The 18244-nt window shown below is 37.7% G+C and overlaps 1 protein-coding gene across 1 annotated transcript in view; it reads left to right on the top strand.

Annotated features, from left to right (window-relative positions):
* Window positions 1-1405: 1405 nt before the first annotated feature.
* The window catches only part of LRP2 (low density lipoprotein receptor-related protein 2), a 136338-nt gene continuing 119499 nt past the window's right edge, over window positions 1406-18244 (top strand). Inside the window, exon 1 of the mRNA XM_009325415.1 lies at window positions 1406-1492. Within this exon, the coding sequence (XP_009323690.1) occupies window positions 1417-1492 (76 nt within the window). The 5' untranslated portion in view covers window positions 1406-1416. The remainder of the gene's footprint in view (window positions 1493-18244) is intronic.

The raw sequence follows: 18244 nt of genomic DNA, 5'->3' as shown, positions 1-18244 counted from the left end.
CGCCTTTTCTATCTTGATAGATAGAAAACCTTTACGGAAAGGTTTAGGGGGATTAGCGTCCCACAGGACCTGGAGAAAAATTACAATCTGCTAATAAGCAACAATATGTTCTTCTGCAACTTTTGCAAGGATAATGCAGGCACCTCTACCCCTTAATTGAAATTGCAGTCCATGGCAAAAAGAAGAGTAGTTAATGCTTTGAAATATCGCTTAAGTTCTGTTGCAGCATCAGCAGACACCCACTGCAGTATAATGAACATGGCATGAAGCTAACGTAAACAATATATGGAATTTATAAAGGTGGTGTCATTAAAATTAATCTGACAAAGCCTCTTGCAAGACAAATAGACCCATCTTTCTCCCATGGTATGTATGCACAGTAATCATTGTTCACATGCATGTGTATGTGTGCACACATACAGAGGAAGGAACAGCTTGGCATAACTAAATTTTCTACATGGAAGACTATTTCTGACTAATATAAAACAAAATAATGATTTAACTTCACACAGTTTATGTATGATGCTTCTGATCCTGCAAGCAAAGCCTCCAAAATGTTTGCCCTTTTCCCAATACTGCATTCCAGCCTGAAGTATTAGGGTATCTTTATCTTTCCCCTGTGATACTATGTACTGTTCTACCCTTGTTAGTAGGTACGTGATTCCTGAAATGGCAGCAGTAAAACCCAGGCAGACATTTCACGTGTGCAGCATACACTGTTGGAGAGTTAGAACCAGAGTAAGGTGTCTCCAGCTGATATCTTAAGCATTCACAGCCAAAGCACTTTACCAAACTGATTTTATCTGCGAAGAAAGTGCACAAGTAAGTTTCATCCCTACAGTTTTCCTTCCGCAATATTTATGTGAGGAATAGTAATAATAAAAGGTTCTAAGCTTTATCCCCTGCATTGGTAAGTAGGTGGTGTGATGTTTTTCAGAGCTGTCAAAAATACTTTTCTTGTTTGGAGTATGCCTTTGGGACACTAAAACCTGGGACATATTTCACTTGCAATTTGAAATTCCCCTGATCTACTTAAAATACGCAATGTAGCACCAATGGACTCGGATATAAAGTCTGCAAAGTGCAGGGACTTGGAAGCATCTTGCCTATCCTGCAAAGTGTGGAAGGAGGGGCAGAGGCAGCCTGTGGCTGCAGGGCCTGGAGCAGTGCCTGATTCCCTCATGCTAGTTCCGGGGCCGCCGGGTATAAAGAGCTTTATGCAATGTCTGGCGGGTGGGAGTTTATAGAAAACGCGATGTCTCAACAGGCGAACACGCCTTTCTTCTGCAACTAGCGGGATAAGAAAAAGACACCAGGCTCCTTGTGCTGCTGCTGTGCAGATCAGCACCCCGGAGTCGAGGAGCCAGCTTCTGAGGGAGCTGGAGCATCCCAGCCCAGATGGGACCTCACCATCGGATGGATGGAAGAGCAGCAACTGCTTGCAAACTGCTCGTATTATTCACTGCATGCATAATGCAGGGCAGTTGCCAAGGTAAGCGCTATGCTCCAGCCTCTCCAGAATGGGACTTGCACTGCAAGGAGCACATCCCTGTTCTGGGGACTTCTATGAGAAAAAGACCAAAGTGCATGAAAAGTAGAGGGTTAACGGGAGCCGATTCAAGGAGTTGTTTCTAACAGCTAGGGGAGACAGTTGGCTATTTCCAGGAGTCATTTGATGGTCGATTTCTGTTGTGTAAACGGAAGTAGCGCCTTAAAAAACACTACAAACACCTCTGGCTGTTTAGCTTCACTTCATCTTGGTTTTAAATTATCCCAGGATGTTTTTTCTGATTGTTTTTCTTGTTTGTACAAACTTTTTTCTGGTTGTACAAGACAGCAACACACAAATGTTGCTAAATTTGGAGGGACAGCTCAGACTTTGCAATTCCACGGTCTAAACTCACAGTTTTACAGAGATGCAAGTGGGCAGCTTTTCCTGAGGCGAGTACTGCTTACTGGCTCTGTGGATAAGGTTAAAAAAAAAAAAAAAAAATCACCCCAGAGTTTTTGCATTTTTTCCTTGTGATCTTTGTGCCCTTTTTGCTGCTGAAGTGCGGGTGGTTTTGCAGAGCAGAGTTCACCTGCATTCCGAGAGCAGGTTTGGTGACCACTAAAATTGTACCTAGAGTTGTTTTTGATGAGAAGTGCACAGGCTGTGGCACTTGCATGTAGACAGGTTGTGCCTGTGGGGGGGCTTTATGCGTGGACAGGCTTGCATACGTGTGGTATATGCAGTCATTTACGGAAGGCTATAAGAAAGAAACAGATGCTTAGTCTGGAGCACAATAAGCTCCCCTTAGTCGGTCTGAGAGGCAGATTTGAAGTTGAGAGAGGGAGAACTTTTTCTCTGGGCTTTGCTGTTGCTAGGCGACATCTGGGAGCATGTGACGGGCAGAGCAGGCTGCGTGCTGCTCCTCTGGTACTAATCTGGCTGCTAGGGATGGAGTAGCCATGTCTCCAGTCCTCTCCCCAGCCTGTGACTGCAGCCCATCTCTTCCTGTCTTCCTCTCTTCACGCAGTTTAATTGCCCTGCAGTGAAAAAGAAAGCTGTCTTGTTGGAGCGAGAGTGGCTGAAGTGCATTTCCTCGGCCCCATGTATTGACTTGGCAGTCCTGCTGGTTGTGTCTGTGTATTACGTGTGCGTTCAAATTGTTAATCTGCTTTCTTTGCTCAACTCTTAGTTTAAGCTCCTTAGACAGAATCAAGTAAGTAATTATACAGCAACTGCTGCTAGCAGCTTCCACTTATGAGCAGGGAAATAGGAGATAGCTAATGTGCAGCAGGAGACCTGCAAAAGCTCTAGCCAAGGAGGTCACACTGAGCAGAGTTAATCCAATGCACTATTATTTTACATTGGATAGAATGGAAGCTGCAGTGCTGATCTAAAAGTTTCTTTGCTCTACAGCTACTTTTGACTGTTCGGGACGTGTCTGGTAAATGCCATGACAGGATAAGCAGTGGGAAGCTTTGAACTAGCATCCGTAGGCAGTTTTTACATTGATGGTGTCCTGCCCCCCTCCCTCCCCACCAGAGTAAAATAACTGTGCAAATGAAACAGTATAGTTTTAGTAATGGGTAACCGATACTAGTAAAACCTCTGGATAGCAATCTTGGCCACACTGTGATTATTATTGTGAAATATTTGGTATCCTTAAGTTCCAGCTCCTTGAATGTTGAGATCATGTCAGACTGTCATTTAAAAAAAAATTAATAGAATCATGAAAGCGATTCAAAGGCTCAGAAGGAAAATGGTGAAAATCATATTATCTTTCCTAATCCTCAATATTTTCAAAGATGCTTCCATGATGTTTTTGAAGGTTTTTGTTGGCAATAATACCTGAGTGTTCCCAGTATAAGCTCGATGTTTCTAGAAGTAGTTTCTCCTGAGCACTTGCTCAAATGATAGTATCATGATTCTTCCTTGATTTATCTAATTCTGGATTTACTGGAATTAAACATACAATTTATAAACTGAATAAAAATACTCCCTCTTGTAATTGCCAGTAGTACAGGGCCTGGTTCTGCAACCTTTACTCTATAAGCCTTGTTGCCTGTGGGGTAACTGTTATCAGAAAAAATTGCAGTAGGAATCTAAAAAACTACCTAAGTGAAGGTAGTGTCAAGAAGGAGCATCACGGGACTAATGTTAATGTTTGTTTTGAGGAATCTCAAAGTGCTTCACGCTCATAGTCATAAACTAGAGACACTGGATGAATGTTGTACTCTCAGCAGTTTTGCAGAGGGCAAATGAGATCACTAGGGCAACTTCACATTTGAACAATGAGTTCTTTAATGTTACTGCAAAGCATACCAGATCTACATACTCGTGCAATATTCCACGTAATATCTGTTATCGGGCTCACCTTATCTAACATGGAAGGCCTGCTGTACTTTTTTTGATGAGGATTTAGCACCTGAGAGCATTTGAATTTTTTCTGTTCTTAATGGTTGCATCAGAGGAACTGTTTAGTTTCTTTATAAAATCGTTTGTATATATAAAATATAAATCATTCATAGAAACCTGCTTTTCTTTATAAAAAAGAACCCTTCTGTCTAGACACAAAGTATTAAGAACATTCTTCACAAATCTACTATAGGTAATATTTCTATAACCTATATATTTCAGATCACTTAAATTTCTTTCGTTGCTTTTTGGTGTCCCTTAGGTTTTGATGACCTGCTTTCAACAGAGATGATGTAAATCTTCCAGAAAATAAATGTATTAAAATAATATGAATTATTTAGTAAATGACATTGGTATTGATTTTTGTCACCAATTCTGTTAAATTAGTGCAAGTTACAAAACAATGCCAGTAGAATCTTTTTTCAGACTTGCATGTATTTACACTGAAATTCTGGCTTTACTGCAATTTATTGCACAGTACCAAACTGCTGTGTAAAGGCCAGGATTTCACTGTATTGTGTAGTTTACAATATTTAAATTGCTGTTTGCTTCCCCCCTCTTTCTGGTGGATACTTCTGAGCATCTTTTTATTTCTTTAGCACACTTCATGTATGGAATCAAAGATGACAGATTCACATTTCTGTGAATTGTATGAGATCAATGATTGCTTAGCCAGGCTGTATATTTTCCTTGCTGGTAATCATAACATTCGTGTAAACTTTTGAATTCTGGGAAATGCAGCTGGAAATGCAAGCATCTCCATTAATGGTCTTTCTCTCTATATATATGCTAGTTTTTTTAATTTTTGGATTCTATATTGAGTTAAGAGGCCAGAAGATCACAGCTAGGCTCATTTCTAGTATTTATTTTTTGCTGCTCTTTTCAATAACTCATAGTTTACTAACATCTTTTTGAGGTTTCTGTTGTTGATCTCAAGATCAGAAGACTTTTAATTTAAAATATTTTTTTAGGAAAGCTGATTATCTATTCTGTACGCATCTTGGCAAAACATGACTTCTGCGGAAACTTTGCTGTAACACAAAAGTTTGTGCATCAAATTTGATTTACATCCTAAATCTCTGCAATGATAAATCATCAGCTTAAATGCATCCCAAGCCAATATGACTAAAATTTGTTACATTATAAGGTCTCTATTAGTCTGAGAATGAAGGCTATTCTAAGGATGAATCTATATGGTGTGATATATCTCAGAAATCACAATGAAAATTTGCATGAAGTGAGGCCAGTAATGAATAGGTACAGTAAGACTAAGTAGAGAAAAGCTACAGCAGCTCTTTCCAGAATGGCATGGAGAAACATGCTTTTCCATCAAGCATTGTGATAATTCAATCTCCAAATTAATAATTCAATGTTCTTTAGACATTGCCTTCACTCAAATCTATTTAATCTGTCTGTAGGATGATGTATACTGACGTTGCTGTAGGTGACACGCCAGAGTCAGTATTCATACTCCCTTGTACAGCACTGTGCATGTTTAAATGACAGAGAAGCCTGTCTGTAAGATTACGCTCCTGCCAAGACCTAGTGTTTGAAGACCTTGAGTGAGACTTTCCTTGGGGGACTGAGGATTTGGGAGTAATGAGAAGGGAGAAAGGATGGCAAAGAAAATGAATATACCAATGCAATCCTGACCTACAATTCAGTAGGTATTGTGCATGACCTATGGGCTGCAGTTTTCATAATCCTGCACTGGTATAATTTCCTTGGTTTTTCTTGGAGATGTACTCGCACAAAATCAGGAGCAAAAATCCCACTGAGCGTCCATCTACCTGGCTCTGAACTAGTTTATTTCCTAAGGGCTAACAATTTTCACCCAGCAGTGAAACACATTATAATCTTTTCACATTTGAATTAATGAGTGGTATTTCTTTGCACTAACAGTCTCTTTTGTGCACTAACAGTCTCTTTTGTGTGTGTGTGTGTGTGTGTGTGTGTGTGTGTGTGTGTGTGTGTGTGTGTGTGTGTGTGTGTGTGTGTGTGTGTGTGTGTGTGTGTGTGTGTGTGTGTGTGTGTGTGTGTGTGTGTGTGTGTGTGTGTGTGTGTGTGTGTGTGTGTGTGTGTGTGTGTGTGTGTGTGTGTGTGTGTGTGTGTGTGTGTGTGTGTGTGTGTGTGTGTGTGTGTGTGTGTGTGTGTGTGTGTTCTTTTTAATGAGTAGCCCTCTTTTAGTACATGTCTTGATTTTTCTTAATAATTTACTCTTTTTCTGTATTCTGTTCAGCAAAGCATATCAGGAATTTGCAAAGTAATCAGCTAAAGGAAAGAATGGGACAAACCCCAGAATTTTAGTTAAAAATTGAAAGCAGTAACTGGATGACACCTGTTTGGATTTAGGTTCTATGCCAAATGCTAGAATTACAGTAAATAATTAAGCTACAGGAGTCAAGACAAATAGAGACAGAGCATCTAAGGAGATCTCAACTAAGATAAATGTGTGATGTATGCGATGCTTCTATTTCCCTGTAAGACAAACCAAAACCTTCTTTCATATATTGAGCTGATTGGAAATTTGAGCAATGAAATCCTACTTTAATCCGGATTTACTTTCCATGTGTTTTGCAGGAAATGAGCAAAGATTCATTTGGGGGAAAGGTAGAATGCAGTTTCATTAAAGCCTTTTAATTCTTTTCCTTTTGGGCTTCCTGCATTGACATGAAATCAATCACACTGTTTGGAGCCTTTCCCCCTCCATATGCCTTCTTGCACTGTTAGATTGTTGCCAGATCAAAGCCCAATGGTGGATAACTTCTCATTATTTAGCACTGAACCTGGAGGTTCTTCTGTTGAGATTGTTTTTTTTAATCTGAATACTCTTATTTTTAATTGAGCAGTAAACAGGCACATTGTAGAGGTAGTTCATTTTATCTTTATGAATATTGGATCAAATGCCATTCAGTCTTCCTGCAATAATTATTTTTAGATCTGAGAGCTTGTGAAAACTCTTCAGATAGACAAATATGTAACTCTGAATCACATTGTAATATCACTTTTTTAAGCAGGAGTTTGTAATTGTTTCTCCTCTTTTAGAGCTCTGCTTAAAAAGCGCTGGAACCATATAGCACTTTGGATGTTTCAAAGGAAGTTACACTTTTTAGAAGTTGTCATTGTTGAAAAACATTAAAGGTCCCTTCTAATTAATGATCTACAGGTTGACATCTATTTAAAGAGAAGTTGATGTTTTTATTCTACTGTGGCTAATTAGCAATGATAATCAGATAATTTGTCAGCTTTTTAATAGCTTACACTGAACGTGGCAAATAAAGGACAGAGCCTTTTTTCAAATTATTTAAAACTAAAGTGCTTCTTTATATAATTTGATAATTATACTTTATTCTTAAAGATACCTTGAGCTGTTCCTAGATGAAGGAATAACAAGGTTTCTTCTGAGTCAACCCAGTGCAACTCCATTAATTTCAAAGAAATTATCCCTGAGTTGTACTGATCTAAGAGACAGAAAATAGGATTCGGTGAAGAGTAAACATCTCTTTTAATAGCTTATAATTGTTTGAGATCCATTTTGAAGTCCACTTTCTTATGATAATGTTCATTTTATTGACTGCTTTTTGCTTCCTTAGCTCAGCACACTTTTAGAACAGTTTAAGAAAATGAAGTTTAATGAGTAAGCATAGAAATGTTTAATGGAATGGATAGCCTTTAGCGGATTCCATAAGCTTTAACTGCTGGTTTCAAGGCTTTTAATGTTTTCTTTGTTTTGCAATGCTTAAAGTGGATTAGAGATCTAAGGATCACTGTTACAAGTTTTGTTTTGGATTAATGAAATGACACATAAGAGTTGACTGAAATTGTTCTACTTTTATGACCTGTTCTATTTTATGCTTTTAACATGAATAAGTTGCCTTTGTTTACAATCGAGAAGCCAGATCTTCAGCAAAAGGGCACCGTTTACAGCAGCAGTGTGCCTGCCCAATTATTTTCTTGCACAAGCAGGTCATGATACTACACCCTGCTGAGTTGAGTCGAAGAATGGGGGTCCGTTCCAACAGGGACTCCCTTTGATGGGGATTGCAGGCTCATGCTTTTGTGGAGCAAGAAGGATGGGGGTTTTAGTTGTGTTCTGTGGCATCTCTAAAAAAAAAAAAAAAAAAAAAAAAAAAGGCGTAGTCCACAAGATATCCCAGGAACTGATGCATTCACTGATATATTCAGAATCTAGGTATGGTTTTTACCTTCACAAACCATTGTTCACATTATCAACTCAGATAAATACACCACAGAGAGTTTAGTTTGATGAAGTAGAGGGCCTGCAGGAATGGAGTACATACATATATCAGTAATCCTCTGCAGGTTTGCCCGGAAGAAGGAGGTTTACTATGTAAAGTTCCCATCATTCAACACCAGTGGGAGACCCCATTTAGTCATACCTTGTCAAATAAGGGTATAGTTTCATGAGAAGTGATGAGCCAATTGAACAGTTCACTGCTGCTGAAAGCAGGAGGCCCCACTCTCCTTCCCTCTCTCCTCCAGTGTCCCATTCCCATGTTGCTGCCAGCCTTGAGTTCTCACTGCTTGCTTTGTGCTAGGACCGCTGCTCATCAGACCTCTCTGTGAGCTGCTTTCACTTACAAACCTGGGGGAAAACTAAACCAGGCCTAGGGAATTAGGTGATTTCCTGGTGGGTTAGTGATTTAGAACAGCATGCAGAAAGGTCTGGTAGTTACTGGAGTTTGGAAAATAAAGTGAACCTTGGCATCAAGTGGGAGAAGGAGAGGAGCTGGAAAGAGGGAGAGAAAGAGCGCCCTTTTTGCTATGGTAAGTCAGTGCGTTGGCTCAGCTGGCCATGCAACCACTGCTTAAATGCTACTGCTAAGAGCATATAGGAAATGCTTGCCTAGCATGCTAGTTACAAGAGTGGTCCCATCAGGGCTATAGTGAACCAGTGTTAGCACTGCGGGAAACCCTTTTGTAAAGTTGTCTAGTGTAAACAGATGGCTTGACTTGAATGGGACTGCTCACGTGTTCACTTTTGAGCAGGATTGTAGGGCTGTTCTCAACCTGCTATGCAATAAATGAGTTGGATGATAACCAAGTACATGGAATGCTGCTGCAGTTTTTGTTGGCCTTCTAGCTGCGTTAATAAAAATAACTTTTACTACTGTGAGGTCTAATAGGTTTTTAAACCATTTCATGTGAAACAAATGAGCTCCAGTTTGTGTCTGAAATGAGTGACAAATTTTGTGGTGTCTTCCGTATGAATATATGAGCTGTTTTTATGAGCTTTGCAGTTTTTACTTTTCTGTATGAAGTCAGCCACAGAATGCACTTTAAAGCCTCACTGAAAATGAATTTTTGTTCCTAGTATTCTGTAAATGTAGCAAAGTACTAAAATTCCTTTTGTTACCTCTGCAGTGCATGAAAGGTATTTAGTGGAGTAATTAAACTGCGTCTACTTCAGTTGTTAATCTGAGCATTGACAAATTTCTGTTGGCTGAACCAATAGAAAATCTGAACAGAGCCTCGGACATAGCTCAGTTGTGACCTGTCTTTTTGCTCAGGCAGGCCGGCCATCTGCTTCACTGGGAGCTGTGCCTGAGTAAAGAGGGCAACAACGACAATCCGGCTCCTTTGGCACTTGCAGAAGTGATATCCTGTCATGGCATTTGTGTTCTAACTGTAGGCAATTGAAAAAAATGATGATTTAACAGCGGAAATGCAAAAATGCTGTTATTCCTAGCTTTTATTAGTTTTTCAGTTTTTAACTTTATTAAGCCTGCCACAGAATGCGTTATAAAATGGTTATCTTACAGTGAAAATACAAAAAATAATAAAACTTCAAAGCTGAACTTTAAATCTTTTAGGAATTTGGGTATCTCTTGGATTTGTTTGAGGAAAAAAGAAACTGAAAGACAAATAGTTAAATCCAATAAAATAATGAGTAGCAAAATTTAAATTAATTAAGAGTGAGGTAAGAGCTCCAACCTTGACGGATTACTTTATCCATATTAAGACTTCATCACCTATTAAGTAACAGAAACCATTCCTCCTTGGTTTTTGTTTGGTTTCCTAAAGAAAAGACACTTTAGCAATCAATTGCTTTTTTTTTTTAATAGATGTGCAATACTTTTTATCTTGTTGGCCTATTTAATTTTTTCTAATAGGGGTCAAGAATTCTGAGAGGCTTAAATCCCAAGAGATTTCATAAAGTAGGAGGGAGGGAGAGAGAGACACCCAAATTATCACCCTGTTAAGGGAAAATCTTGGTCATTAAACATTCTGTATGGAGATACTCTGTGGCCAGCAATATAGCAGATGTGGTTGCAATCTTCTTCCTAGCAGGCATTTTGAAAGACTGATGGAAACTGTTGCTGTGAGGAAGGGATTACCATTTAAAGGTTGCAAGTCTGTAGGCAAATGCCCGTAGTTCTGTGAGCAATGTTATTTATAAGTTGTGTGCTACCACTGTGAAACTAGGGAGACAACATGTGCCTTTCCTGTGGTTTTGTGTTTTTGCTTCTGGATGTAAGTACATAGTATGCAGTACTTGCATGCTCTTGTGTTTCCAAGGATGCAGCAAGTGTAGGGCTTATCCAGCTACACAAGCTAGAGCAGGAGACCCTTCTTCCCTGCTATTCACTTCTGTGCCTGGAATGCTGCTTAGAGTAGCTAGCTAATGTAATTTAAAGAATTACTTAAAATATTATGCCTAGCAGCCACCAATGAAGGGAAGTAGCAGCAGAATCAAGCATCCTTAAAAAATCCAAATGGGTGAGTAAATCTGACAGTTGTAGAGTTTGGCTGGTTAGGGGAGATCTGAGTAAAATGCTTCCATTGGGGCTGACAGGAAGGGTAATGTTCCAGTGGGAGATGGTATTCTTGTATTTATCCTCTTCTGATGAATTCAAGCACTTTGTCTTTTTAATTTGACAAACTCATTAGTATTCCTATTTGGGTGAAAGGATTTTTTTAAATTATTTTTTTAAACTGAAAACTCTAAAGAAATTTACCACATTTAAAAATGAAATAGCCAAAGGATGATTTAATTCTTATTGTTCATCTTCAGGTCTGTTAAGATCAATGTGCTCACACAAAATGCAACTTTGACAACATTGTTGTTTCAGTTCAGGTGATCCTCTCTTTACTCAGGCCTGCCTTCACATATGGAATTTCCTTTTCAAGAAGCTTGGTAAGGAGTGACAAGCCATAGCTGTTAGCTGCTAGCTGAAATTGAGTCACTCCTGAATAAGGGAGAAGCGTGATGAGTGTCAATGCATCCGAAGAAATATATGTATTTCCTAATGTCATGGGCAGTAGTAAATAGCATTAGAATGTCTGTCTAGGCACACTAGATGCTTGTAGCATATGATCTATCTATTCTGTACTCACACTTTAGTTTTTCTGCTTTTCTGAAAATGTTCTCACATGTTTAGTTTGCAACAAGTAACAGTCACTATTTTTGAAGTGCAAAATGATGACTAGTACCCTGTGAAGCTTTGGGACACAGCTTAAATTGTCTTTTTTATCTAGAGTCCCACTAGTTATGATGGCGCTACTCAAGTAGTGAAGAATTTTGTTACAGATATGGCTTCTGTGGTGCGAAGAGAGAAATAGCTTTTGCTTTATGTGCTTATCGTGTTTATTATCTGTAAGAGAAAGTGGTTTATTTTTTGCGTGACAAGTTTCATATGTCATTTAATAACTTGTGATATAGTATTCCAGTAAGGTTTATGGTTTGGCAAAGTGTTACATCTTGCATAGCAATTTTCAATCTAGCAATAATACATAAAAGAAATATTAAAAAATTACACAATTTCACTGTCATAAACTGGATTGGAAGGCTCTTACTGAGGCTGATTCCTAGTGCTACAATGACTCATCAGCTTTCAGGAGAGCACAACTGAATTGAATGCAGCTCACCATCTCAGCATGGGGTCTAATTTTGAGACCAAACAGCACATTGGTTGGAAAACTTATTTAAAATACAGTACAGCTCTCAAAATGAGAATAGCTTCCTGAGGAGGTTGTTCTATCATCTGCTACTGCATCTATTGGACTTTCTCAGTAGTATGTACTGTACATGTTCTAAGTTGTTCAAGCACTTTTTTTTTCCATTTTCCACACACTGTGTAGTTGTAAATACTTCCTAGTCTTGAAGATTTTTCTCATTTGGTCATATTCCCCCCTGCCTCAGTCTGTTACCCAATTGTTATTCTACAACAGCCTTGGGGCCATTAGCAAGGTTCATTCTTATGAAAATGCTTGGGATGCTTCCTTCTGTGAGTAACTGGGGGTGTCTTTATTTCTACTGTGTTTGCTTGTTCTTCTTCCTCTTTATGTCATTTGGTCAATTAGAACAGATTTTTGCATATTTAATGTGCCGCTCATGAAAAAGAAGCTTAGGAGAGCTCAGACATGTATGCTTCCTTAGAGATCCACAGTGCTTGCTTCGCTCACCCAGCTAACAGAATCGCAATTGATTTATGTGGATTAAGACGCCTAATGTCAAGACAACTGGTTGAGGTTATTCAATTTAGTGCAGAACATGTTCTTTACATGTAATGTGTCTGAAATATACATTTTTATATTGTGAAGGCTAATCTTTCAGTACTGCAAATACTGGTTCTCTTGAGTTTGGCCATACAGATAACAACTTTACTAAATTCTCTTAAGAAAGGAGTACAAGTAGTTTTTATTAGTCTCACCTTGGAAAATACTTTATATACAGTAGGGTTAAAGAAAGTGTCCAACAAAAATTAATGGCTGATTCTCAGTTATCACTGAAGTATGAGAAATTTGACGGTGACTTAAATGGAAGAAAGAACCTGGTCTGTTCAATATAAAGAATATTCACTTTATCAGTAGAAAGGAGTATCACCTCCTGTCTATTAGAATTAGCCCTTGCTTAAAAGGATTATTTCTTATTCCTGCCTTGTAATAGGACTAAGAAGATAGTAAGAGTTTATTTGTTGCTTTTTAGAAAGTGTGTGAGTTGAAGCAAGATTATAAAGGAACCTAATTTTTATTAATTTGCTTATAGTACTGTATGATGGTAAAGATACATAGTGTGGATATGTGCTGTTTGTGAGCATGTATGATAAATAAACTGTCATGATTTTAAATCTAAGTTTATTTTTTTTTACATTTAGGGTTAGTGTGAATAATATTAAATTATTGTATATCTTAATTTTTTTTTAGTTCTTCCAGGATGGCTGGTTTTAAAGTGATAATGTAGAAACCATGGTTATTTTGTTCTGAATACCAGAGCTTTAAGAAAAAAAAATTAAAACTGAGAGTTTTTTCTAAGAGATCCATATGTGGTTTATCAGAAAATTAGGAGCTTATTCTCTTTATTATTAGTTCAGGCTTATACTTGAAAAAATAAAATTGAATAGATTTGTTAAAAATGAATTTATAAACCATTTCTATTTTTATCAGGCTGTTTGCATTCATTGCTTTTTCAATTAATAAAGCTAAAGTAAGGCAGGGAGGATGAGGATTATGAATATCTTTAACGTTGCTAGGAGGCATTTACAGTGTCATTCCTTTGAACTTGATGTCTGCAGGAGACTTGAACCCTTTTTTCTTTGCAGGAAAGCTTTCCTGCTTAGTTTCAGTAGATTAAAATCCTGAATTTCTTTAATTCTTGGATGTATGTTGAGGCATTAGCAGAAATGAATCTATAGTCCTTTTATAACTGTATTAACTGAAAACAAATCGTTTAACATAGAATACACTAATTTTAAGTATTTTTTTAAAAGATTTTGCATGAGAGCATTATTAAAATGAGATTTGATGCTTTAGTTTTAACAATGGTTTTAGTTGACAAGTGTCTGTATGTGCAAGAGCATGCAGACACAAAGCACAGAATATAATGTAGATTTTACTGTCTCCAGACTTCCTTTGTTTTTTGGTTTGGGTTTTTTTGTTTTTTTTTTTTTAACTACTTGGCAAGTGGTTTTGAAAGGGAAACCACAAAAATCTTCTGTTGCTGCAGTGAAACATGGTATTTCTAAGTCCATACTGAAAGACAAAACTTTTACTTTTGTTCTTGAATTTTAAGGTGCTTTTTATTAAAAATCAGTGAGTAAAAATTTAAAATGAGTTACTGGGTTCTACTCTGACAGACAAGACCCATGTATTACAGCTTCTAATACTCATCATTGCACTGAACTCAGGATGTGATTTACTCAAAACTTCCTCTCCTGTGAGTATGGAGTATCTAGCTCATTCATCTGAGATGGAAGGAGACTCTGCATATCCAGGTAGGCTTACAGAAAGAAACAAATGAGCAAAGATTAAACTTAAGTTTCTCTCCTGTTTTCATTCCTCTCGCCCTCCTGATATCAGTTCTATTTATAATCCAATAATATATAAAGTTGTACATGTGAGTGGATTTTTAGGGAGAAGGGCTAGAAATATAATTTTCTGCTGTTTGGTGGAGGAAAGGCTTTTTTATTATTGTCATCAATGGCTTTCTACTAATTTTTGAGGAAGCTGTGCAACTGGGACTTGGGAGCCAAATCTCTTAGTCCAGTTAACGTGTCAGTGGAGAACCAGATCTGTTGCTTCAAGTTCAGTCCTTTATCATTTCCACATCCCCCCTCCCATAAAGAAATCTGAAGTAATCTGTATGATTTGTGTACCAGAAAATTTTCTAAAATGTCTGCATCTTTGCTTGGGGGCTAGGGAGTGCATAATAAAACAATCAAATTAAATAAACTAAGTACTTCTGCACATGCATCACATGATGTTGTTGGCATTCAGAAGAATAAATGGACTCAAAAACAGAGTAGACAACTTTTGTGAAGAGTAGTGCATTGATCACTGTTAAACACACCAGAGTTAGAGATGGAGTCTCTGGCTAGGAATCCTTCCAACACTGACTGGTAGAAGGTTGGAGGCCCCTTCATAGGAAGGATCAAGGTGTATGTGCCTTGTTTCTTGTGCTGTCTAATAAATACACCAGCAAAACACTGTGCCTCTCATGTACTGTGACTTCCTGGAGTGCTACTGGAGAAACAGTAGAATATGAATACGCATTGGTGAAGGGAAGAATGGCACCATTTGGCCTTTGCTTGTTGACACTGGGGCACCCAGGTGAGTTTAAGTGCCTATCATCTTTATGCTGCAAACTGTCTAGGGTGTGACCCTTCATTTTTTTAAGTGTTTGTACAGTGCAAGGCACTGATCAAGAGTCCTTGATCAACTACTGAGTCTGTAGATGCTATTTTACTAAAAATAATCTTGTTATAGTATGCGACTGGATGATAATTCAGTAATAGAAATCCTATACTTCCCTATTAACACTGTAACTCTCTCTCTGGCACTGCAGCTCTTCTGCTTCAGATTGTCCCTTGACTAGTCACCTGTCCACCTATCAATCTGTATACAGAGATCTTGCAGTCATGTGAAGTATCTTGCAGTATGTGAAGAAATGTGAGTGCAGACTCACATTTGTACTGTCTTTGTGTTGATATTGTCAGCTAAAATTATTTCTCTAATATAATCTAGTTTAGAGACATGTAGGTACAAAAGATGTTCTGTGTTTCATGTTCTTGAAGATTGAAGATCTTGTACTGCTTTCTGTAATACCTATAAATGCTCATGTGGTCTGTGTTTTTTTTAATCTGAATGGTTTGTATTAAATATAATGGAGTTTGCAGAGTGTAGAAAGTCTGAAAGTTAAATAGTGTCTCAAGGTATATGAAATTTAGTGTAATTTTATCAGACTGTATTTTTCTTTATATTTTAAATAATCTTTGTTCATTTGCCTATTATAATTGCTAGCAGAATACTACTTTTCAGTATCACAGGGCATTTTACAATAATAAGCAAAGGTTTTTCCTGAACTATGGGTTTTACTGTTTTCTTCATTAGTGTGGGGGAACAGAGATGGAATTTCCAGAGATTCAGCTTCCCCTCCTTAAGCATTCCAAAACCTCAGGCTGTTTGACATAGAATTAAGCTAGGCAAAAATCTGACATCTAAGTGTATGGAAGGTGATTCTTCAGGATTCTTCTACCTGCAAGGCCACTGGAGTGGGCTCTTCTGTTTGGGGGCCAAATGGGAACAAAGAGTACCCATTGTTGGAAGAAGGCAGAAAGGGAGAAAAGAGAGCTTGTCACTTATTTCTATTAAAATTTATGTGGAAGAGGCTTATAATGTACAGTTCATTTGCACTTATCTGTTGAAAAACTGCAGATGTATTAAAGGTGGAACTGTGCAGTTGAAAAAATATTGCCTTGAAGAACGTTACTCTTTTAAATGCAAAAAATATGTTGAGAGAGATGATTCCTGAAGTGTAAAGTAATTGCAGCAGTGTAAGTTTCATTTTTGAGTGGACAGCTTGAGAGTGGTACAGTCTACCCTGGGCTTAATATATTCTTCATTACTTTAAATCTTTCATTCAAGCTTAACTGTTAAAGAGGTGTTAGCAGTTCTCAGAGGTATTGTGAGCACAAGGAAGAAAGAACGAATGAGGGGTTTTGGCCTATTCTGTATAGTCAGAATAGACAGTCATGGTGCCCTTAATCTGGATGACAAATGTAATTCAAAAGATTTGTAGTCAAGGTAAAAAGTATGAGGGACTTCAAGGTTGAATGGGCAGGTAGAAAATGTATGAAAAGAATTAGAAAAGACTAGAACTGTTCATAGAGGAATTGAAAGGAGTCTAAAGTAATGCGAAGAGTGACAGAGAGTAAGGCTGTATTGGTTTCCATTATAAGCTGAACATAACATTCTGGTTTTAATACAAGAGGATTGAATTTAAGCTTTAATTCTCAATCTAAATATTTCTACACAAACATATTGCGGCAAATGAAGCACAGAGGAGGTTGAGAGGGTGTAATGGACTGCCTTCCTATTGAAGGCTGTAGCCTTGTGGGTTAAACATTGTGCTGTGAAATGCCTGAAGCTATTAACCTCTCTCTCTTCTGCTGGAGTTCCATATGACTTAATGTGACATTGAGTAACGTTCATTAATGGTGTGAAGGTTGACTACCATCCTCTAGTGGCAGTGGGGTTTGTCTTTGGCAGTGGTTTAGCTCAGGATACTTCATTCCTATGCAGGCAACACTTGTTGGGCAAAACTTGTCTTGTAGAACATAAGGTAATTGTATTGAATAGTGCTTGTATTGCATTATTTCCTTTGGTAAGGAAATTTATTTTTGACAAATTAAAAGCAAAAAAAGGTATTTTGTTTGGTTAGTGTTTTGTTCAATCCTTGCTCTGACAAAATCACTATTACGTTGCTTTATTCCAGTGGAAAATGACTACCTGGCATAGTTGTGCAAGTAGCTTACCCAGAGCTGGTAATACTAGCCTTCTTGTTTTTACCTGAGCAAACTGTGAATCTTAAATATCCACTCAGGAGTCTCTTATAAGAGAATCCCAGGCACAGAGAACCATGGAAAGTCTAGTCACAAAGTTAGCGTAAAGACCAAAGATAGTAAGCAAGACGTTTAGAAATAGTGCTTTGGGCTATATTTTTCCAGTGATGCTTCTGATCTTTGGTTTGCATTTGTCAGTAGTAGGCTGGTTTATATTAAAGATGATATCATATATTTGTTTTTTCCTTGGTGTTTTCCTGAATATTGAGCAGTTGAAAGAGACCTTATCTTTCAAAATTATTTTTGTTAATGCCCAGAGAGTCTTCTTTACATATGTTCTGGTGTGATTCATAAGGTCTGACATGCGTTTTTTAGTCCGTATTTTAGTAGTGCTTTAATCACAGTCAGAAGACTCAAACTGAATTGTAGTAAAAGTAGAGCAACACCAAAAAATTCAATAATTTCTGAATTTTGAGCTTTCAAAAGTCACCTAGATTCTTTTCTATCAGCAAATTTTAAGCATGACAGTGAAGACTAATTGTCTTACTGTTTGTTTTTAAACTCGGTGGTTATTTCCTCCAGGAATCCTGCTAACAGGATTCTGTTTGCCTGAAAGAGGTGTTTGGTTTTATCAGCATCTGTCAGAGTAAATCAGAATTTCTATGGAAATTAGCTTATTAGTATTAATTTTTGGCAATGTCTGACTGATTCATGAGCTGCCTTGCCTTTAAAAAAAAAAAAAAGTCTCTTATTGAAAGCAAAACCTTCCATAAAATTACTAATGACTAATCCCTCAGTGAATTGAGGCTTCAAATAATGGTAATAAACAAGTGGATACCCCTTGTCTTCTGACAGTCCCTGCTCTTGCTGAAACCCAGGTGCTGCAGGCTCACATTGCATAGCATGTACCAATGGAAATAGTCCTTTTGGACTCCATATGCTTCCTCTGTGGATCATTACTAGTGAGTGAGAGTAATGCCTGCAACATTTTTACTTAAATTAATACTGTTTAAAATGTGTAACTAAATTCATAGTAACT

Source organism: Pygoscelis adeliae, unplaced genomic scaffold, assembly GCF_000699105.1.
Source record: "Pygoscelis adeliae isolate BGI_AS28 unplaced genomic scaffold, ASM69910v1 Scaffold106, whole genome shotgun sequence".
NCBI lineage: Eukaryota > Metazoa > Chordata > Aves > Sphenisciformes > Spheniscidae > Pygoscelis > Pygoscelis adeliae.
The sequence above is the reverse complement of the archived record's forward strand: the minus strand, read 5'-3'. Positions and strand labels throughout refer to the sequence as shown.